The 23,682-nt window shown below is 32.5% G+C and overlaps 1 protein-coding gene across 1 annotated transcript in view; it reads right to left on the reverse strand.

Moving 5' to 3' along the window:
* The window catches only part of LOC129224369 (GATOR complex protein Iml1-like), a 56,483-nt gene extending 33,808 nt beyond the window's left edge, over positions 1–22,675 (reverse strand). Inside the window, exons 1-15 of the mRNA XM_054858811.1 lie at positions 22,603–22,675; positions 22,111–22,245; positions 21,778–21,839; positions 21,620–21,696; positions 20,748–20,817; positions 13,300–13,330; positions 13,037–13,157; positions 10,959–11,200; positions 8,117–8,341; positions 5,309–5,452; positions 4,126–4,209; positions 3,227–3,340; positions 2,987–3,134; positions 1,165–1,252; positions 956–1,072 (exon numbers count right to left, since the gene is read on the reverse strand). Coding sequence (XP_054714786.1) covers positions 956–1,072; positions 1,165–1,252; positions 2,987–3,134; positions 3,227–3,340; positions 4,126–4,209; positions 5,309–5,452; positions 8,117–8,341; positions 10,959–11,200; positions 13,037–13,157; positions 13,300–13,330; positions 20,748–20,817; positions 21,620–21,696; positions 21,778–21,839; positions 22,111–22,245; positions 22,603–22,675 — 1,731 coding nt within the window. The remainder of the gene's footprint in view (positions 1–955; positions 1,073–1,164; positions 1,253–2,986; positions 3,135–3,226; positions 3,341–4,125; positions 4,210–5,308; positions 5,453–8,116; positions 8,342–10,958; positions 11,201–13,036; positions 13,158–13,299; positions 13,331–20,747; positions 20,818–21,619; positions 21,697–21,777; positions 21,840–22,110; positions 22,246–22,602) is intronic.
* Positions 22,676–23,682: the final 1,007 nt, after the last annotated feature.

Below are 23,682 nucleotides of genomic sequence, written 5' to 3' on the forward strand. Positions count from 1 at the left end.
GTATACCACCGCATTTTGTGTAAACTTTGCTCCTGACGCATATGTGCCCTATTTTCGTTGAAATTTTATTGATGAAATATGATTTAAAATATAATAGGGAACATTTTCAGAATTAAAGTATTTATACTTTTTATAAACTCTGAAATCTACTTTCGGTGTCACCTACCACATGGGTGTCCCCGGGGCAAACCACCCCCTCTCAAGAACTTGGACTTAGAAAAAAAAAGTTTTTTTTTCTCTCAAATTACAGCTTTCATAAATTGAAAGCACACGATTTGATCAATATCTATTTGTTAAATATTAAAGCGGGGTAAATTATAGGTAATCCTTTTAAATTTTTTTCAAGGGATTTTTAAGTCATCTCATTTTTAAACTCTTAACTATTGGAAAATTTGATTTTTAAATTTAATTTCTAACGTTGTATGCATCTTGGGTTTACAAAAAAAAATGCGAAATTTTCATAAAAAGGAATTAATATTTTAATCCCTGTTTAGAGGTTTCCCCCTTTCTCCTGAAGGGAGAGAGGGAATTGAATAATACAATTTTAAAAAAATTGGAGTCGGAGTCGGGCGTTTCAAAATCCAGGAGTCGGAGTCGGCCATTTTCCTTCCGACTCCACAGCCCTGCACCTAACATTAGTTTCAAGCATCCAACATTAGGACAAATTTTAATATAAATGCATTGCATGAAACCACTTCAAAAGAAGGCAATTATACATTACATTCTATATGCAATAAATTCATGTTCATGAAACCATATCCTATTGAACATAAATTTATAATGCATGATGTTATCTTTGCAGAACAATTTTAGTCAAATGATTTTGAGTTGTTGAACATCACTAAGTATTCTGCTTTAGGGCTACAAAGTATAGACAGTCATCTAAACACAGATTCATGATGACTGATGATTCAGTTATTGTTTAAATAAGCTAAAAGTATAGAAAATGCATTACTGGATGTTCTTGTTTTGTCTGCCCTTTTATTATTGATGAACTGTACTGAGGACTAGAACTGATTTGAGTAAGAGAATATGAAGAATGCTGCTTTGGAAGAAGAATAATTTGAAATCCCTATAAAAATGAAAAAAATTGATAAATGAAAATGATGACATAAAGCCAAATTATTGCTCATAAATTTATGTGTAAATATATAAAGACAGCACCTGTTGAAGTCTTTGACAAATAAGCTCTTTGTAAACTTCGGGTGTAGTCAAAGGACGTCGGGCATTATCATCATCATTCTGAAAATACCTAAGATAGATATTAGAATATTTTGTTTAATTCATAATCAATTATATTGAAAGCAAGTCAATGGAAAGAAAATATGTAAAAATCCAGAATTAAGTACTTTATTTTATCTTTAGAACTGAATGATATTATTTAATGTAACTAAATTTTTTTGTACCATAGATAACTTTGTTACAAGTCCAAAATCTTGTTTCAAGAATTAAAATAGTGAAATAACTTTTACACAAAAACACTTAACACAAAAAAATTGATTAACAAGGTGCTATAGCAGTTTTTGATAGGTTTTTAAATTTATGACATTCAAAAGAAACCTAATATATTGCATACAAGTAGGGCAATCTTATTCCACTTATATGGCATTTCAGGTCAACCTGGGCTGGGCATTTACATTATATATATATATATATATATATATATATATATATATATATATATATATATATATATATTAGAAGACCCGACAGACGTTGTTCTGTTCAAACTTTCGAAATTGAAAAGTTAAAAAAATTCAATAAACTATCAAGTGTTTGAACCGTTCTGTTGAAAAAAATAAATAAAATAAATGTTTTAAGCTGCTATGGTGTCAGAATGCGTATCTTTATTACAACTTGATTTATTTAATGCCCACTGAGCAATTGTTTTATTAACTATCATCCATAACCTTCAACCATACTCAAAGAATAAAAAGCATCCTCAGATATTAAGTGTAAAAATCTAACTACCCATCTAGAACAAACGGGATATCCCGCTGCAACATCCCACATATGAAAAAGAATAAAACAATCGAAAGGATATCGTTTAGAAAAATAATAAAGGTAAAAACAGTTCTCTGACTCAGCGAAAATCACTCATCATCCCCCCCCCCCTTCCGATGTAAACTCGATGAATTCTTTGCAATTTGAAATATTTCACCAAATAAACAAAAAATACAATAAATTACATTAACAGTAGCTTTAAAATGTAAACAAATGATCACGCAACTCTATTGTTTATAGCCAAAGTCGCCAAGCTACCACGTTACTGTAACCCAGCCGAAATGTGAAGCAGCACACCCCAACTTGCCAGCGTAGCTGACAAAAAACAACAGTAACAAAGACATTCAATTACTTTCAAGCATGAAAAAAAGCATATATCCCACAAATTTTTGTATCAAATTCTAAAGTAATATTTTTCATTACTGATACATGATGTTTCTTTAAATGATTTAATATTATTACCTTTCTAATGAATTTCTTCAGAACATAACAAAAATTCTTAGAAAGAAATATTAAAAAATATTCATATTTTATTATTGTCATTCGAAGTGTTATTTAAATATATAGTCTTCTTTTTTATAAAAAAAATAACTTAATTAATAGTAACGTATTCTTTTAACGTAATTAAAAGAATATTTTTTATTGCAACTTCTGCAAAATAATAATAAAAAAACTTTATGGTGTCTTTGACTGCTTCTAAACAATGCAATATAGTGATAAAACTATACAAAAACTATAAAAATTGCATAAAAGTTGCTTTTATAGGTCTGTCAACATAAGCAGCTTAATTTAAGAGTAGCTTCCAATGGTAAAAAGAGGCTCTAAAAATAGGTTTTAGGTTATGCTAGCAAAACAATCTAATGGAACAAAGGAACAAAATCTATGGATAAAAAAAATCATCATTTTTTAACACCATTTTTTTGTTTTCAAAAATAAAAAATAAAAGGTTCGGCATAACCTGATGGGAAAAAAGTTGACTTGCCTGGGATGAGCATTTTCCGCAATTATATCTTCGGGCAGCAATGAATAATCAGAGATAACATAATCATTCTGTAAACTTCGTCTATCAGGAAAATAATCAGTAGTAATTGGCAAACAGGCTGGTATCACAAGAGATTTCCAATCCACTCCTGTAACAATTTGTTTAAATTTCCAGTTTAAAATAACAAAGAAATGTCACTAGTAAAATCAATAAATGTTTAAAGCAGCATTTAGATTCAACCTGTGGTAACAGCTGGCGTCCATTCTTGTTCTCCAAAGCCACTTGACAAACACAATAAACTGTCACTGTTTTGCATTGAAACGGAAAGTTTTCCGCTTGAACTGGATGACCTAACTAAAAAACACGACATTAATCAAAGAATAAAAAAGTTTAAAACTAAGTACTTTACATGATTTTTATACTCACTGTTACAAAAACTAGATAAAACAGCTCCTAATAATTAGCTATTATTAAGAAAAATTAATTCATGAGTGAATGAAAATTTCTAATAAAGTGAGAAGGTCAAATCAGAAAATTTATCATTTCTAGTGGGAGTGAAATAATGTTTATACACATTTTTAGGCATAATTAAAACTTTTAGGAAAAAAAAGGTAAATACATACATTTAATTAATGATTTTATTTTAAAAAAAATCCAAAGAATAAACATTCAAATGAAAGTATGTTTTAATAGTGCATACATTAATACCAATATCACTTACGAATTAACCTAAAGAGCAACAAAATAAATAAAAAAAAACTGAAGAAAAAAGTTTAACAAGCATATGATCTTCATTAGGAATTGAAAGAATAGCTATAGCAGGGTAACTCAATATAGGTGGGGTTCATATGAGCATAATTGTCATAGAGAGCTCAATAATAAACATGCAATATTTTTTACTACTGCATATACTCGTGCATAAGCCCAGCAGTTTAGTACAAAAACCGAGATTAAAAGCTGAAGGGTGAAAATCTTTAGGTAAAGTAATATAGGTAATCAACGCTTATACTGACGTCTCAGTGCAACAGTTAGACATCTAATCCCAAGAATAACAGTAAGATATCCTACTGCTGCTTTAAGGCGATGATATGTTGTTAATACATAACTCTCTCATCAAAATATGAATGTAAAATGCTCACCATCCATAGCATTGAAGCTCATATTGCTGACTGACGAATGTAGATCTTTTTTAATAGCAAAATTAGATTTGAATTCTAATCCACCTGAAGCAAAATTAAAAAACACAAATTTAAATGGAAATTGATATTGAAAACGATAAAGTTTAACACAATAAAAATGCTGTAAAAAGAAATTTTCCGAATGAAATATGGCTGATTATACATACAAACAAAAAAAAATTTAAGTTCATAACATTTCTAGTTTTAATACTAATTTTTTTCAGTTCAAAAAATAGAAACATACAAGTCTCATTACATTGCTTTTTTTTTCCTCTGAGAATAGAATACTAAAATTTGTAATGTTTCAGAAAGGAAAAGGTAACAGTAAAAAGTTTCAGGAAAAAAAAATCACAGAAAACATACATGCACTCACACATATTATGTTTTTCATTATTCACTTATTTAACTTGTAAGTTGACACTCAGTTTTTTAAAAATCAGGTTAAATCAAAATGCAGCAACAAATCAAATTACTTTGCTTGTTAAGAGGATGCAGAGCAATGACATCTATATACAACTATTTTTCAGTTGCCAGAGTATTTTAAAAAGGATTTATTTTACATTTATTTGTTTTGGAATAAGAATTGATATTTTATTAAAAATAGATTTCGGACAGATTTACTTTTCCTTGCAGCCAAGTAAAATGTTCTTCAAAATCCTCATATATATATAATAGCCAATGATGGAGTAACGCGGGTGTTTCCACAATGAAACTTGTGCCGCGGCATGACAATTTAATAATGTGTTTTGGTAATGTTTAACATGCAGGGAAAGGTTTTATTGTGACAAGGCTGAACTCGATTCGGTAACTTAACTGTTTTACTGATAAGACTGTGTCATTTCAGGGGAATGAAGAAACAAAAAAGCAGTCAACAATGAACGCTATCTACTGGAGTTTAGGGTTCCTCCACTGGAGTTAGGATTAAAATTTCAACCATCAAAATATTCTCAAACAGGCAATTGCTTTGTTCAAATGTAGAAGCAATTTTCACCCATCATGCCTTGATGGGCGACTCTCTAGTAAAAATTATAATAAAAAGAAAAATATAATTACAAAAGAAATGAATAAATAAGTAAACAAAACAGAAATAAACAAAAAACAAAAAGTAAAAGTGAAAAACAAAAGAAAAGAAACAAAAACTCACCCTCAAAGTCATAACCAAAAATACTGCTTCGTTGTAATGGACTGTCATTGTTACAAAATGCTTTTTCTAATGATATCAAAGTAGCTGCACTAATCTGAGGAATAGCCTGATAATGATGTTGCTGCATAAATAATCCTGTTGGTCCTATAATGTTATCCATTTATGTAAAAATAATATTAAATATGTGATAAAACATGCATTGGGGGGGGGGAGGAAAATGTAAGTTGATGAAAAAAAGAAGTTTTGTTCTTGAAGACGTATTTAAGAAAGGGTCAAACTTTTTATAATGGATTTTAAAGAGAAGACCGACTTGCACTACAACGCATTTTACTTACGCGAAATAGATAGAACGAGAGTTTTTCACGAGTAACGCATTTTAGAGTTAACGGGTATACCTCGCCAGCAATACTAAAACTTTCAACAGAATAATTTTGGCAGAAAGCAGATCAACTCTTTCATCTTGTGATGAATTGATTATGTGCATGGGATGTCAATAGAAGACTGATAACAATCTAATAGCGCAGCATAAATCATCATCATCTTCATTTTTTAAGTTATAAATATAATTACTGTATCAACTGCACAGTACTATTATAGTGCTGAATTATATCATTACAGACCTTATGTACCGTACCGTTTTATTTTATGTTGAAGTATACAGCTGTTTAAAAATAAAAATTCAGTTCTTTGAGGGGGACAGTTTGAAAGGTGTTTCCGAATGTCTAAAATAATGAAGTATGTTCATGCAAAATTTGTATACCAACCATTTTCTACAACGCGAAATCGACTTAAGTGAGGGGTCTTGAAAGGCATCCCTCAGGTAAGTCGAGACTCGACTGTACAGCTAAAAATTTTATTGATCTGTAATTTTAGTAATGTGTAATACTTAACTAATGTGGATTTAAAAATAGTAATAATTGTGTGTTTGGGGGTGGGAGGCTTTTGCTACCAGTACATAAAAATTCTTCAAAAATTTAAAATTAGCACTGAAGTAAGTGTCCATCAAAGCAAACTATATTTAATTACTTATCACATAGACTCCTATAGAAGATCTGGTTACGAAATTTAAAACAATATTCTAAATAAAACTTAAATTGAAGTATTTAAAAAAAAAACCTCTAAAATATTAGGTCTATTTTTAATAGACCCGAAGCTGTTTTCTTTTAAAATTTTGCTCTACATGCATTCACACTATTTCATTTAAAGTACTGACCATTTGAACATAAAGTCAAATTAAGTTCAATATCACATGCCTTTGTTTTTGAATGTTCTAAAAATGAAAAGAAAGCAAGGCACTAGTGTATAATAATTTGTTAAAGTAAAATCTTTTATCAGGGGTTATTTCAAGTTTTTTCTTTTGAGTCCCATTCAATGTATCTTACAAAAAACTTAATAAATTCATAAAATTTAGTTCTAAGAAAAATGTTAAAAAGGCTTTTAAAAACATGTATACATATAAAAGTAAATTTAACTGAAATGTGTTACCAAAATATGATTCAAGGGTGGTAATCACTACATCCTGATTTTGGATATTTGAATCATACAGAAAGTTCATTTTTGAGGCTTTGAATTTTGCGCAAACTCTGTAAATGAACCCAATCTCCTTCCAAAGAGATAAAATGGAGGGAGTGAAGAGTTTCATTCGTGAAACAAAGATCTCAAGCCACTTCAAATATTTTAAAGCAAAGCATTAGAAGAGATCAGGTTTCTTTCACTAGTTTCATGCAAAACATTTCAGACATTCATCGCTGTTGAGTCATATGACTTGTTGTCTTAGCCTCAGCTTTTACTAAGTCAACGATTGGCTTAGCAAAAGCTGAGTCTTGCTCCCTCTATTAACTAATTCCTTCTCTAAGCCAAATAATCAATTGTTTATTTTTCTCATTTCTACGCAAAATTAAAACTGAACGAGGTTATAATTGAATACAGCAAACCCTCGTTTTACGCGGGGGTTACGTTTGATGAAAATGCCGCGTGAATTGAGACTTAATGGTAGTGTTAAAATAGCGGTTAGGTTCCTTAGATAAAAAACTACTTCATTCAAGGGATGACTAATTATACATTAAGTTTAATGTTTACTTATATCGATTTTTATGCACAACATGCATAAAGAAAACATAAATTAATTTTGTGTTCTGTTTATAAAGTGTAGCCGGAAATGATAGTTTTTTGGCAGTCATTAAGAATTTTTGTCTGTAATTCTTTGCAGAGCACTAACATATCCATGATCACTTGCGTCATTTCCATGATAGAATCTTCCTTCACTAACAAATCAGAAAGATCATTTCTATTGTATAATAATGGCTCAAAATTTTCATTGTGAACGTTTTTGGTTCTGTGTCACCAATGTCGGTATCCTTGTGGGTCTTGATCTCCTTTGTCACTCCTAAAAGCTCTTCTTACAGTGAGTTCTGAACTGTGTGAGTTTAATAACTTTACTTCTGGAAAGAGCTTTGGAACCAATCGCATTAAATGTCTCCAGTGGCCTAGCTTGATTATTAGCACGCCAAAATGCAGTTTCTTACGTGTAATCTGCAATCTTTAGGAGTTAGGATTCTGAAAGAAGGGAAAATTTTCTGTGTTTGTATTGCAGAATCTGCATAAAACAAAACTCATCTGCATAAAATAAAATAAAGGTGTCAAATCTTAAACCGCATAAAACGAGGGTCTACTGTAGTTTCAAAATTTTAGTGAAGGTAGTGTTAACGCCTGGGTCAGCAGAAAGGGATCTCTAAAACAACTGATTTCAGCAAAAGCAGGCACTGTTTATAAGTTCTCCATAGGACCAGCACAATAAATGGAACTCACCTAATGGAAAGACATGAGTCCATCTTCTACGATTTGAAGTCAATTTTATGGTGATTTGTGATGGATTGAAAGGATTTACCAGAGCTTTCAATTTACGTGTGAGACACTGTTTATTAACCTGTGATTCATATGATGGATCACTACCAACAATGGAACGATAAGGTGGAGTTTGCTCTGATTCAATATCATCTCTTGCATAAAGCCTGGATGAGGCCCGATCAATTTCTGAAAAAATGACAGAATTAATAAATGTTGCACAAAAAATACATTCAGGAGAAATATTTGAAAAAAAAATCTTAAGTTAACAGAGGTTTTGTTTAAATTTTATAAAAAATAAAATCCATATCACAGGAAGAAAAAATGTGTAGTTTACAAGTGACTTGCAATATATTTTTTTTAACAAATCAAAAACTAAAATACACTTATAAGAATATTAAAAGATTACACTGGTAAACAAAAGTTTTATTAAATGAAACCTTTTCAGTGTTCCTAGGGTAATTTTTGACATTGATTTCAAATATCCACTTAACATTTTTCCATTAGTCAAAGTTTTTACGTAATCATAGGTTTTAAGTTATTTATTTTCCTATACCATGTAATGATAAAAACTAACAAACTGGTAAACAAAGATTTTGTTAAGTGAAACATTTATGGATTTCCTAGGGTACTTTTTGACCCTGATTTCAAGTATTCAATCAGAATTTTGATGTTAACCAGTTTTTGTGTAATCATTTACGCAAAAAGTATTTCAATGATTTTAAGTGATTTGTCCCCCTTCCCCCCATTTTCCTATATTACGAAACTAGTGATACCCATACGGCTTTGTCCGTAGTAAAAAATTAAGAGGTTATTTGGTTAGCTTGAATATTTACAAATAATGAATGATGAATTTCTCTCCAATTTGCTATGTTTATTTGCTCGCCCATGTTCTGCGTTATGATGATTTTCTGGTCCACCATGTTATGGTAATTTGCACTTGTCCACGTTATGATAATTGCTCGGTAAAATTTTCTAAAAATTGGAATAGAAAAAGAACAAAATCAAATTTTTGAAAAATCGCTTCAAGGTGCACACTCCCATGCTATAAACCAAATTTCATGAAAATCGGCGAATGGTATAGGCAGACATCCAGACAGAGATTCAGACTTTCAGTTCTATTATTAGTAAAAATAATAAAAATTCATTGCTAACAATTTAAATCTGGTCATAAAGACGAGAAATGTTTGCTCTATAGAACAATGTTACAGTGAAGAAAATTTTTAGCTAAATCTATTCTAATATTATAAAGAGAGAGGGCGGCTTTTTGTGTGTTTATATGTTCAAGGTAAAACCACTGCACCTATTTGAAAAATTCCTTCACGGTATGAAAGGTGCTTTCTTACTGAGTAACATAGGCTATAATTCGAAAAAATCCGATAAATAGTTCCTCTTTTGTTCCAATTTAGGCCTTAATTTCACATAAATTCCCAAATATGGCAGTGAAAAGTTATTTGCACATATTAATATTATATATGGTTGAAAAGGGTAGAATTTTCCACGTTCCACACAATTTGTTTCAATGCTATAACTTAATTACGGTGGGAGTAATTTGCGTTTTTAGCTCGAACTATTTTTGGCACAGCAGAAATTTAGGCACTACTTTCTTTATTAAATCTATCAATTAAAAGTGAAGGAATTCTCCCCAGTTTTCTTTTTGATACCACTGAAAAATCTCTCTCTACATATGGTCGAAAAACTTAGCTTCTATCTTCAAAGGAAAAAAAAGTTACAAGCATTTTTAAGTCAAGTTCGAAAAATGTCATTTTGATTCAGGTTGTCAACCATTTTATTTTCTCGTTTCCATGGTTACGCTTTTTGAATCCATTGTTTCTTTCCTTATTTTGCATTTAATTTCTTAATATCATTTTATTTCGTGTTTCCATGACTACGCTTTTAAAATCCATCTTTCACATTTTAATTTCTTAAAAGCATTTTAATATCTGTCGTCATTGTTTGGAAGGGTAATTTTGCATGGTGTTTTTTCTTCTTTTATTTAAGCCTGATTGTTGAATCTATGTCACTTGACACAATTTTTATTCTCAAGGTAGACCGGGCAAAGACGGGCAACGCAGTTCTTAATATATAAAGATTTGAAAGTTACTTTTAATGTGATTTTATACTTTTTTTTGTTTGTTTGGCGAAACATTTATTATTGCTAAAGAAAAAACATCCGCTTCACTTGCAAAACGGCTGGGTTCTGGTAGCGTGGTCGCTCGGCGCGTTAGGAGCTGAGAAGTCAATCTAGCATTATTGTTTTAAAGCAACCGTAAATGTAATTCATTGTTTTGAAAGAAAAGAAACTTTTGACTTGCTTTTAACCGAATGAAATGCAAGACATTTTCTTCTTTTTTTCTGACGATAATTTTTGAATGTTCCACGGATGTTGTCTTTCATTAGACAGATGGATTATGATAACATGGTTGCTATCTCATATAGTGTGGAGTTCGGCGATAAACAATAGAGTGCGGAGTTATTTTTACATCTGAAAGATATTATTTGATGTCTTTTTTTGTTTATTTGGCAAAATATTTTAAATTACAGTAAAAACCGCTTCACTAGCTAAATAGAGTTTTAAAGCGACTGTAAATCTAATTTAATGATTTGATGAAAAGTTTTAAATTCCAAAGGAACTTTAATAGTTTTTTTTAAAGGTTGTATGCTTTTTATACAAAGAAAAATGATCATTTCACATCAGAGGGGGAGGGAGCATCAATTTTTTTAATTCAACAAACTTCCATTAAATTTTTAGCATGGGCATCACTGTGTGGGTACTGCTAGTATAATGATAAAATATTAAGTTTACCAGTAGTGCTCTGGTATGATGTTGCACTAATTGTAGCGGCATGTACTCTGCGATGATGAGGAATGGCAATGGCAGGTGAGGAAGCATGCGACTGAAAATATGGAAAAGGCACAGGTGGTGGTTCTGAAGCTGTCAACCTGCTGAATTCTTCTGAGCTCCGATTAGGGCAAATGTTGGAGAAGCCAGAGGAATGTGGAGGAGTCTCCTTTCGTTTAGCAGGTCTCTGCAAGCTTAAAGTTTGTCTGCAACACAAAAATTGCCAATGTCAAAATTGAATTTTGCCAATGACCAATAGATTTTAAGTCCAAAATAAATTTATAATTATAGCCAAAATAAGTAGGCTTGCCAGATTTCTGAAATGTTTAACCGGGACACCAAAATGCCATCCCCCTCTCCCTTGGCGTTGCTAGTATTCAAAAGGGTGCACACCTGTGGTCGATTTTTGGAGTGTAGGGCAGTTTATTTTCAGTGCTATGAATAAATAATTACTATGAGCATAAAACAGAGGGAATTAAAAATGCCAATTGAACATTTCACTTCTTAGATTTAAATATTTACAATATATTTTAGTTTTTTGGTCATTTGTAATCAAATTTATCTTTTTCCGGGACGTGAAGTAAACAGGCCGGGACACGGGGATTTTGTCAGAAAACCGGGACATCTGGCAAGCCTACTCATGAGCCAATGCAATTGGTCGCGCAGTGCAGGTAATGTATGTTATAAAATAAAAAGTATAATAATCTACAATTTGCAGCTTGAATAGGTAAATTCAATTAGTAAAATACTTATACTAAATCTTAACAAAACTTAGAAGGTTAAAAATATATTTTAATTTCAGTTTTAAAAAATATTTTTATGCCAAAACTTTTAAAATAAGCGATATTTCAACAAGGTTGTTGAACAAAATTCATTGAAAGTAATGAGGATATTTTTTATGAATTAAGAATATAGCTTAAAGCACATTATACTTTCCAGAGAAAAAATAAGTTTTTTTTAAGACTGTAAAAGAGATCAGAGTAAATAAATATAAACATTATCAATGAAATATTGAACATGGCAATAATTTTGGAAATCCGTGAGAACAAAAGTATTTTAGGAATAATATTTGCAATATATAGGACAGATAACTTTGTTAAGGAGTAGAGTATTTTATTTAACTTTTTGGTTAAATGAAAAGGTAGAAACAAGTTAAAAAAAAAAAAGAGAGATACATATTTTTTAACTTTAGAGCTGAAGCTCTAAGTAATAGTATGATATTTTCATTCATAAACACATGACGGAAAAGAATTTTCTTGGAAAAAAGCCAAAAAAAAAAAAAAAAAAAAGCTAAACCTAATTTCTCACATTATTAACATGACACTGATAGAATATTAGTAGGCATTTTATAGCAAACTTTAAAATTGCTGCAACCACTTTTAAAATGACCATTTGGCATTTAGTATTAAAACCAGTCACTAAACTTCACCAGTGTGTTTTTTTTACATCTATACATCTTTTTCTTTTACACCTACTACATCTTTTTTATTATCTATACAATTCATGCTACAAAGCGATTCGGAACAGATCCCTCTCAATCGGATTGAAAACAACTGTCAAAAACCTATTTTACTTCAGAACCAGCTCAATCAATGCATTTAATATATTGTTACTGTAAAATGCATGGGTAACATCAACCCCCAATGTTATAATAATAATATCCGTAATCAACTCACATTTTGATTGTACAAGAAGGCATAAAAATACCATATGAAACCATGTGAAATTAAATGGAATTTGAATGTAAAACTAAAAACTAAAAATAAAATAAGGCTGATTTACTTTGAAAGAAGGTCGATTAAAATTATTTTTATCTGTATATAATTAGCCAATATTAGCTAGTTTAAAAAAGAAAACAAAAATAAAGTAATATACTAAATTCTTAAAAAAAAAAAAAAATTGAAAAAATAAAGTGAGCAGAGCAGAAAATTTTTTTTGCCCCTCCTGTAAAATCTTCGAAAATGGATCGAATTGTTTCTGACATTAAACACTTGTTTCATTTCTGCCTACACACACACACATATAACATACATCAAATTTACCTTATATTCTGGGAACTGCAAGAAACTCGAAATACTTGTCGATCATACTCATCATAGTCAAATAAAACAGGAAATGAAGGATCTGGTTGACTAGCATGTCGAGATCTCTTTGAATGAGAAACTGCAACAAAAATATTTAAAACAAATGCACTCCTTAAAACACTGTATTACATTAACTTTTAGAGGAATTAAAATCAACACAATCAGAAGTTCAAAAAAAAAAAAAAAAAAAACTCAGAGAAAAGGATTTCACATATACTTACATGCTTTCTCCTTTTCTTTACATTCTTCAGGCTAAAAGTAAACTCTTTATTAAAATTTAGGTATTCATACAGAAATTTAAAAATAACTTAAGAAAGTACCTATATATTTATGACAATGCACTTTTTATTTTCCTGTTTCAATCATTTGTTTTAAATTTACACATGTTAGTCTATAAGTTAAAGATCCATAAAATTGAAAATGTTGTTATAAGCTCTTCATTTAAAAACTTTATCAGCCAATATAACACTTTGATATTAAGCGTTACATAGTGAATGTCAAGGGAGTAAGTAACATGACACATAATTGCCACTACAATATACAGAAATACAGTCGGACACCGATTTTACGAACCCCTATTTAACGAATTTCATGATTTAGCGAATTTTTCCTTTCCCCAGACTAGAATGTAGGCAAAAACCCCTATTTAATGAATTATAAACCTCAAATTAACAAATTGTTTTAACAGCAAAAAAAAAATATTTTTTTTGTTAATTGGAGTTAGTAAATATTGGATTGTTTTCCAAATAATATATTGTAACGGATCCGGCAAGACTTCTAACTTTCTTGAAAGGACGACACAGTTCTTGATAAAAACACAGCAGCTTTATTTACACTATGTACAGGAGAAATCGTTAACAACTGCTAAATTAATCATCAGCATTTAAACAAATATCACTCAACACCGTAAACTCAACGGTTACACACGTATTTACTTCCAAATACGAAAACAACACAGCGAAATGCCTCGCAATAAACAGAGCTAATACACTCTCAGTACGAATTCTCAATCGAAACTGAACTTTTTATCACGTGGGACGCTTTTATAAACATCGAAAAGTTTCCACAACATTCTTACTGCTTCTCGAAATGCGTAGACCGATATCAAATTTTATCAATGAAAAAAAAAAGAAATATTGGGATTGTATACTTTAGCCGAATGTATACGGGTTGTATATTCATTAGGGGAAACTCTTTACAGGTTACGTTACTACAATAATTACTATTTACAGAATTTGTAACATTGCCCCCTTCCTAAGGACTGCACGTCCCGGCAGTACAATCCCCAGAAAGGGTGCCAAACTTCTATCACAAGTTCACAAATACACACATTAAATAATAACCAATAATGCATAGGAAACACAATAACAAGAAATATTAGTAAATATTAAAAGCAAAAGAATTATCTACAACTTTTATGTTATCAACCATGGTTGTTTACGTAATACTCATGAACTATGGCCATAGTATGGGGCTAACCGATCATAATGTACAAGCCTAGGTTTTGCATTATGTGATTTTTGGATCCTCACTACGACGTCATTCAGTCGGTTAAGGACTTTATAGGGTCCATCCCAATGCGATTGCAATTTGGGTGAAAGACCTTTCCGTCGGATGGGATTCCATAACCAAACCTTGTCGGCTTCGTTGAATTCATGTCCAGTAGACCTTGTGTCATATCGGGTCTTCATCTTCTCCACCGCGATGTTGATTCGCTCTCGTGCGAAGTTATGAACGTCTTCCAACCGGGTCTGGAGATCCTGGATGTACTCCTCAGGTGATGCAGACGCGTCCGGAGGACGACCGAAGACAAGATCACAAGGTAGCCGAAGTTCTCGTCCGAAGAGCATCTGAGATGGGCATAACCAATAGTCTCGTGGACAGCACTGCGGTAGGCCAGCAGGAACAAAGGTAGCTTCTTCTCCCAATCCTGTTCATTTCTGGATACCATAAGCGAGAGATTATTCAGGATTGTGCGGTTAAATCTCTCCACCATGCCGTCCGATTGTGGGTGTAGTGGTGTTGTCCTAGTTTTCTCAATTCCGAAAATTTGACATAGGCCCTTAAACACAGCAGAGATGAAATTCCTCCCTTGATCGGAATGAATCTGCAAAGGTGTTCCATATCTCGAGATCCAATGTTGGACTAGAGTCTCTGCTACGGTGGTAGCTTCTTGATCTGGAATGGGATACGCTTTGGGCCATTTGGTGAAATAGTCTATGGAAACAAGAATGAATTTGTTCCCATCAGCAGTTCTTGGTGGAGGACCCAGGATGTCGATCCCAATTCGTTCAAAAGGAGCTCCAACGTTGTACACATGTAGCTTCCCTCTGCTTCTTTTCTTCGGTCCTTTATGAGCAGCACAGGCGTCACAAGAATGGCACCACTTCTCCACGTCATCCTTTGCCTTGCTCCAGAAGAAGTGCTCCCGAACTTTATTGAGGGTTTTCAAGACACCAAAATGTCCTCCAGTCACACTACTATGTATTTCTTTCAGAACATCTGAAATCCTTGATCGGGGAAGTAGTAACTGCCACCTAGATGCCAGAGGCCGAAGAGCATCACTTGAAACTGCCATAAGCCTTGTCTAGTTGTAAACGCTGTCTTCTCTTGGTCATCAGGGTGTATCTCAACCTGCCAGTAGCCGCTCTTCAAGTCCAGGGTCGAAAACCACTTGTGTCCGGAAAGAGTGTCCAAGGTGTCGTCTATCCGTGGAAGAGGGGAACTGTCTTTCTTGGTGATTTCATTCAGCCGTCGGTAATCGACACAAAATCTGGTGGAGCCATCTTTCTTTCGGACTAAGACAATGGGAGAGGCCCAAGGACTGGATGACGGTTCGATTACATCATTCTCCTTCATCTCTTTCAGGAGGGTCTCAACCTCTTCCTTCTTGCCGGACGGTAGTCGTCTTGGATGCTGTTTAATAGGGGGGTGTTCTCTAGTGTAGATCCTATGCTGCGTTAAATTCGTCCGGCCCACATCCTCCGATGTAGATGAAAACAGATGCTTGAAGTCGTCCACCAATTGTTTCGCAGCAGTTCTTTGACCTTTCGATAATGGCGCACTTCCAATTAACTTCGATGTCAAGGACTCAGAAGACACAGTCTCGGGGGAATTGATTCTTCTAATGATGCTGTTTACTGTAGTACAGGTTGCTAGCACTTCACCTTTCCGGATATTCCTTGGCCTTTCACTCACGTTGGTGACTCTCACAGGAATTACATCCTTAGAAAGGTCCACAAGCGTAGATGCTACCAGCACTCCTTTTAGGTTATTGCTTAGGTTAGGGTATTCAATGAGTCCAAATTGAAAACTATTGCTTTCTTCAAGGGAGCCAGGTATTAATGATTCTGACCTTGAGGGAATCGATAAATCTGTTTGGGCTATTATTTGATGAGCGGATTTTACATCACTTTTTGCAGGGAAAACGGCTATGTCTTCTCTCATCGAGTGCAACTCATTAATCTTGAAGTCGAGAGTGAAGTCATATTTCTTCAAAAAGTTCAATCCGAGAATGAAGGGGTCTGTGATATTAGCGACGAATGCCGTATGATGGTAGGTGGCATTCCCAAACACTATTCCCAAGTCCACTTTTCCTTCAATGTTGATTTTGTCACCTGTCACAGTCTGGAGACTTACGCGTGGCGATGTCCACCGCAGTTTCAATCCAAATTTACGAGCCACATCTGTCCTAATGCTTGTCACATTGGCTCCAGTGTCGACAATCAGTCTGCAGGGTTTCCCATTTACATGTGCGTAAATGAAAAGTCCATTACTGCTGCTACTAGAAGAGGAAATCTGCAGAGCTCTGGTGGTGGTAATTTCCTTCCCTCGCGTGGCTTGGCGAGCCAGACAACTCCTTCGCAGGTGTCCTTCACTACCGCATTTCCAGCACTTCTGCTCGTTTCTTTTGGGCTGTTATGCTGTTCAGATGTCTTGCCAAGTCACCGAGTTGTTTCTCAAGTTCAGCGAGGTGGGACGACCTGGAATCAGACTCCTCAGTTTTCTGAGTCCAGATTAGATGGCGATCCACACGGGTTGCTTCTTGTGTGGCCTCGTATCTCATCGCATATACTACAGCAGAATTCAGGTCTTTGACATCTGCCATGCGTAGAGCTTTCTGGATTTCCGGATCTCGAACCCCGTCGATGTAGTAGTTGAGTGCCAGGTTGTCTCGAACATCCGCAGGACAGTCGCAAAAAGCAAGATGAGACAGTCTCTCAATGTCCGCCGTAAGCTCTTGCAGGGTTTCCCCAGTTTTCTGGAAACGGGACTTCAACTGGAGTCAGCTGAAATCTTTCTGGCACTTCTCCCCGAAGCGAAGCTCCAACGCAGATTTGAGGGCAGCGAAATCCAGGCGCTGGCTGTCCGGAAGGGTCTGGAGAATGTCTGCTGCGTCACCTCTCAGGGATGCTGCAAGATCACAGGCCTTGGTAGCAGAGTCCCATCCGTTCGCTTCCGCCACTATCATGAATTGAGTTTTGTAAACCTGCCACGAAGTTTTCCCATCAAATGTGGCAAGTTTAATGGAGGGTCGAGCAACCAATGTGGGAGCGCCAAACTGTACAGAGCTGCTTTCCACGGTCGCCAATCTCCTTTCCATGTTTTTAAATTTCTCATCCACATGATTTTCAACTGTTGCGATACGGTTTTCTACTGTTTCAAGTTTTTCATCAAAAGCATCTACTCGATGCTCTATCTCATTAAATTTATTTTCCATCACAGTCTTTACCGAAGTAAGGTCATTTTTAATTTCCTCTTGGTTAGAAGCTAAATCATTTTTCAGCACCATTAAATCACTTTTCCATTGTTCTTGATTAGCCGCCAATTCATTTTTCAATTGTTCTTGATTAGCCGCCATAACACTCTTCACAGAGTTGATTGCGTCAAGAAGTTGTTTTAATTGTTCATCCATTGCGCGAGTAATCACCATAAAAATAAAGTCCTAATTCAATAAAAGTTTTTATGAAAAAAATGTCCAAAGTCACACTTACTCCAAGAAAGTCCTGAAGTAGCCCCACGTTGGGTGCCAATTGTAACGGATCCGGCGAGACTTCCAACTTTCTTGAAAGGACGACACAGTTCTTGATAAAAACACAATAGCTTTATTTACACTATGTACAGGAGAAATCGTTAACAACTGCTAAATTAATCATCAGCAATTAAACAAATATCACTCAACACCGTAAACTCAACGGTTACACACGTATTTACTTCCAAATACGAAAACAACACAGCGAAATGCCTCGCAATAAACAGAGCTAATACACTCTCAGTACGAATTCTCAATTGAAACTGAACTTTTTATCACACGGGACGCTTTTATAAACATCGAAAAGTTTCCACAACATTCTTATTGCTTCTCGAAATGCGTAGACCGTTATCAAATTTTATCAATGAAAAAAAAGGAAATAGGGGGGTCGTATACTTTAGCCGAATGTATAGGGGTTGTATATTCATTACGGGAAACTATTTACAGGTTACGTTACTACAATAATTACTATTTACAGAATTTGTAACAATATCCATATTGTCCGAAGCAGAAAAAGACTTTTCTTGGAGTTTACAATTTTTGATGGCCCATGGGGCAACCAATCAATAGTAATTCTGATGCAGAAAGTGATAATACTCCCATTAAAACTTACTTTTTCAAATGTTTTACATGGCCTGGAAACTAAAAACATATCTCATGCAGCAGGCTGAAAATGACAGTATTTTCTTTTCTCCATTATGTCAAAAAATATTTTGAGTGAAGTATCAAGGAAATTGTCAAACATCTATTACTCAATACTTTAAAATTTTATATTAACTAGTGTGTAGTCAGTTGCGGAATGCTGAATAAAAAGTAATCTATAAAGTTAAATTTAAAAGTAAAATCAACACTTTCTAATAATGGATATTTTTGAGCAGTTGATTTTTAAGGCCTTAAAAGCCGTTGATTTGTAGATAAGGTAAGTGCAGTTTTTTTTTAAATTTTCACACCCTGATATTATCAATAACCCCAATTTAAACTATAATAGTTTCGTTCTGAATGAATTCGTTAAATTGGGGTCCGACTGTATATCATTTTATTACTCAACTTTCCACCTTGTAGATTTTAAATGATTAACCTTGTGTTCATAAATATCAGAGCAGTAGAAAATATAGCATTAAAATGAAAATACTCTTGAATTCTGCAACTCAGAGAGCTAAAGTTGTACAAATCAGATACTGAGATAAGTTAATTTAAATTCTGACGGTAATTTTATTTTTTACCACTTTATATGCTCATGGCTGTTTATTATGCTTAGTAAACAAATTTTACATAAAAAAAAATCAACTTTTTGATATGGAGTAATTTACACATGAAAAAACTTTGACGAATGATGAGTTAATTCATAGCTGCATCTTTTAATAAGAAAATTAGCAAATGTATAAGTTGAAAATTGATTGAAATATTAGCAAAATTTTTGAAGATCATGTTAGACCAAATTGATTTAAAACAAATTTGCAATGGAAAAACGTGAATGATGCAAGTTATATTCACATAATAATGTTAAAGGATAAGGGTACTTAAAAATGAATCACAACCAGAGCTACAATAGGGGGGTTGGGGGATGTTGCTGTCAGAAATATTTAGCTTTTTACATTTAAAAATAATGCAAATATAATATAAATTGCAGGACTGCCACAGCGCTCAGTAACTAAAACCTATACATGGGTTTTTTCAAAATTTTGCTTAAACACTTTGAAATAAAAATTTTAAAAAGCATTTTTTAAACCTTAGTTTTAAAGAAACACTAAAGAAACAAGTACCAATCCTTTCTAAAAATAATTTCTCATTATCCGACTGTTAATTAAAAACAACATTATTTACTGCATAAAAAGAAATATAAAAGCTGCATTTGTTATACTTTCAAAAACGTGACACTTATCATTTGTTTTTAAAATATGAATGTAATAAGGCCACGAAAAATGAAGAAGCAATCTTTTATTGACATTTGTTCAGAAAGCAAACACAGTTAATAAAAAATGAACTTTTCGAAAAATCTCGATCACTAAACTAATCATTCACAAAAATTGCAACACCAAAAACTAAATGCAGAAAATTGTGAACATCACAAAATTCTGATAATGAATTTGTTTATTACATGTTCTTTTCCTACTTTTTATAACATTTATTTTCAAAAAAGAAGGGATTAAAACGTTCCTGAAATTTGTTTCTTTGAAAAGTAGGTGGCAAACTTAAAAGTGAATTAACAATTTGTTTCAATAATTTTTTCATCTTAGGGGGAAAAAAAAGTCAGTTTTTACATTAATTAGTTGCTTTTTCACAAAAATAGTTGCTGATTTTTACAATTCATTGCAAAATAGTCTCTTTTGTAGACATTTTGGTTAAAATAGTCGCCTTTGCTTCACAACAGTCACTTTAGTCGTCTTTTTGTCGCCAATGGCATCCTTGTAATTAACTTCAAACCACCTTTTTCCCCTAAACCCCAAAGTAAGTTAAACCAAACATTTCTTTCAAGTACGGCATCGAAAATCAATCTAATTTATGATGTTTTTACTTGTGTGTGCTACGGCACAAAATATGTTCCCCAAACAGACATAAATGTTTTGATAAAGATTTAAAAAACATGAACTGTACTTAAAACAAATTCTAATAAATGAATATAAGAGCAATACATACCAGTAATGTGGGTAGCTTTATTCTTGGTACAAAATTAGTATATATATTCTGATTTTTAGTAGAGTAAAAACTAAAAAAAAAAAATTATATCTTTTAAAATAGATTTAAAAGAAGTATTTATAAAATTATTCATAATAAAAATGTTATAAAACTTTTAAAAACAAAGAGATAATTATGATAAATATCATAATTTCTTTTCTAAACCAAAAAAATCAGTTATAGTTAAGCAAAAACCCTACGCTGTTCGTCAAAAAGGTACAAAGAAGGTATGCAAAAGCATAAAATATAAACCTTTATTTAGTTTGCAAATACTAACTTTTGAAATTAGTTGATTTAACTCGCTTTTTATTATGACTTACTAAGACATGCATTTAGTTTTCGGGAACTTTGGTAAAGTTTGACATAAAACTAAGTATTATGAGCAAAAATATTGAGATTAAAATTGATATTTTTGGAAGAAATGCTTATACCTAGGTAAATATAAATGAAACTTTCACAAAAATCAGTAAAATTATTGCACATAGCAAGTACTCTAATGTTTGAAATTTAAAGCTTATCTTCAGCCTTTTATGATGAAGGATGCCAAAAAAACGTTTTTGGTTTCTTTAATTTTTTGCTGGTCTCCTTAATTCTTACTGAAACATGTCAGCTTAAATATAGCTATTATGTTACAAAATTTACAGAACAATTGTTTCACTATTTCTAGAGAAATTCTTTGAAATACAAGTTTTTGCAAGCATTGTATTTTTTTTTTTTTTTTTTTTGCAGAATATTATACCTTTCCTCCTACTACAGGAAAATGTTTTGGTTGCATTAGTGTCTTTAAGTATAGTATAAAATAAACCTAAATATGAAAGAAATTTTAATTATACCTTAAATTAATCCAGTGAGGCATATTATAGTCATCAGCCACAGTAGGTGCATTTTTAGGTAACTGTTTGTTGTAAAACTACAAATAAAAAGAAAGGTCAATTAAAAACATTTTCTAACATATGTTTATGAAACAAGTTTGTTAAAAAGCCATTCTTACTTTAAATAAAGGTACTGCATGCAGAGGTTGTTCTCCTAAACAAACAAGATCACTTCCAATTCCTGTTAAGGAAAAAATTCTTAGAAATTGCTTAAGAAAAGATCATTAAAATTTCTTTAAATGGTCATTAAATAAAACATAAAAAATGAAACATCTAGATATGAAAATAAGCCATTAAGTAAATACAGTCCTAAAAATAAAAATAACAACAATAAAAGATGTGCATTTTGAAAAACGTAAACATGAGAAAAATGAAAACAAGGAAACTTCTATAGTTCCACATTTCAAAATTCCATCTAGCTAAGTTATAGCAATTAAGCACAAAAATCCTACCATTATCTATAATTCTTTGCTTTGTAATGATAGTTAGTTCTCTATCAACTTCAAAAAACCCAACACCAGGAGTTATAACTACAGAGAGTTGACCAGTTCTGTCAAAGCTTCGGTCCATGTAGTGCTTTTCAAAAACTAATGAAGGAAAGAACTATAATTATTTTATGAATTTTACATGCAATTGATTTCAATTGAATGAGACTTTAAGGAACTGCAAACTTTTTACACTAAATAAAAACTTAATCTGAGAAGAAAAAAAATCCATTATGTCAGGATCTTTAATAAATGAAACTTTTCAAATCTCTTGAAGAATGACTATTTAATTCATCAAAAAGAAAAAAAAAAAAAAAAAAAAGAGGATGGGGGTGGGGAGAGAGACAGAAATCATTGATTACTTAATAACTGAGAAACTGAATTTTTAAATGCCAATTGCATTAGGAATTTCGGCAGGTGTTTTCAGAGTTTGTCAAGAAAGCATTTTACATTACATGCCAAGACTATATAATAGGACCATCAATTTATTTTTCGTTGTTTGCATCATTTCCATCAAATAAAAAGCTCCCATTGTATTATGGGTGCAGTTTTACCTTTCTATTGAAGGAGAAAATATAGTGTCGCAAAATAAAGCTACTGGCTCATTTAGATGTACAGTGTAACGCCGATTTAACGATTGTCAAGGGACGTTAAATCCAAGGATTTCGTTAAATTGAGGAGCATAGACATTCAATGCAGTCAAATCTGGACCAGTGAAATGCATCATTAAATTGAGGAAATCATCAAATCGAGTATCGTTAAATCGAAGTTATACTGTATCAAGAAAATTACTAACAATATATAATGTATGAAAGGTTGATAGTTATTACATACAAAGTTTAAGATCAGTCAGCAGGGGCATAGCTAGGGGGGGGGGGAAACCCCCCCCCCCCGAAATGTTTGTCCCAAAAAAAGGAGAGAGAGAGAGAAAGAAAGAAAAGAGAAGAGAAAGAAAAGAGAAGATGAAAAAAAAAGAGAAGAGAAAAGAAAAGAAAAAAAATAAATTTTTTTTTTCTGAATAATAGGGGTCAAAAATTCACTTCGCACTCCCCCCCCCCCCAGTGCCATTGAAAATCAGCTCAATGAGTGATCCTCAAGCGTAAAGACGCCTCACTCCTCACTGTGCTGCAACATTTTTTTTGAATTTCACAGGAAGGAAAAAAATCGAGATAAAGAGGTTTTAAGATACAGGGTCCTTTAAGAAACTTTATAGAAATTTGGAATATGATGGTGAAAATTTGAAATCGATACTATAGACAACATGGGCTCTTGATCAAAATTCCTCTGTATTAGTTTTGTTAGGTCTTTATTCTATTATTACATTATTAAGTGCTTTATTGCCAGTTTAAGGAAACATTTTGACAGTAAAAAAAACTTTGAGCATATCTTTTTGAAGAAAACGTCTTTTATTGCTTTTTGGTGCCCGATTTTTTCTTTTTCTTGTTTTTTGATTAATTATTTATCCTCTTGAGGTTAGCAATTGCTGCAAATCTAACCTGGTCAATATTCGAGGATTTTCCTATTTTCTTTACTTGAAAA

This window comes from Uloborus diversus, chromosome 6 (assembly GCF_026930045.1).
Source record: "Uloborus diversus isolate 005 chromosome 6, Udiv.v.3.1, whole genome shotgun sequence".
In the NCBI taxonomy this organism is placed as follows: domain Eukaryota; kingdom Metazoa; phylum Arthropoda; class Arachnida; order Araneae; family Uloboridae; genus Uloborus; species Uloborus diversus.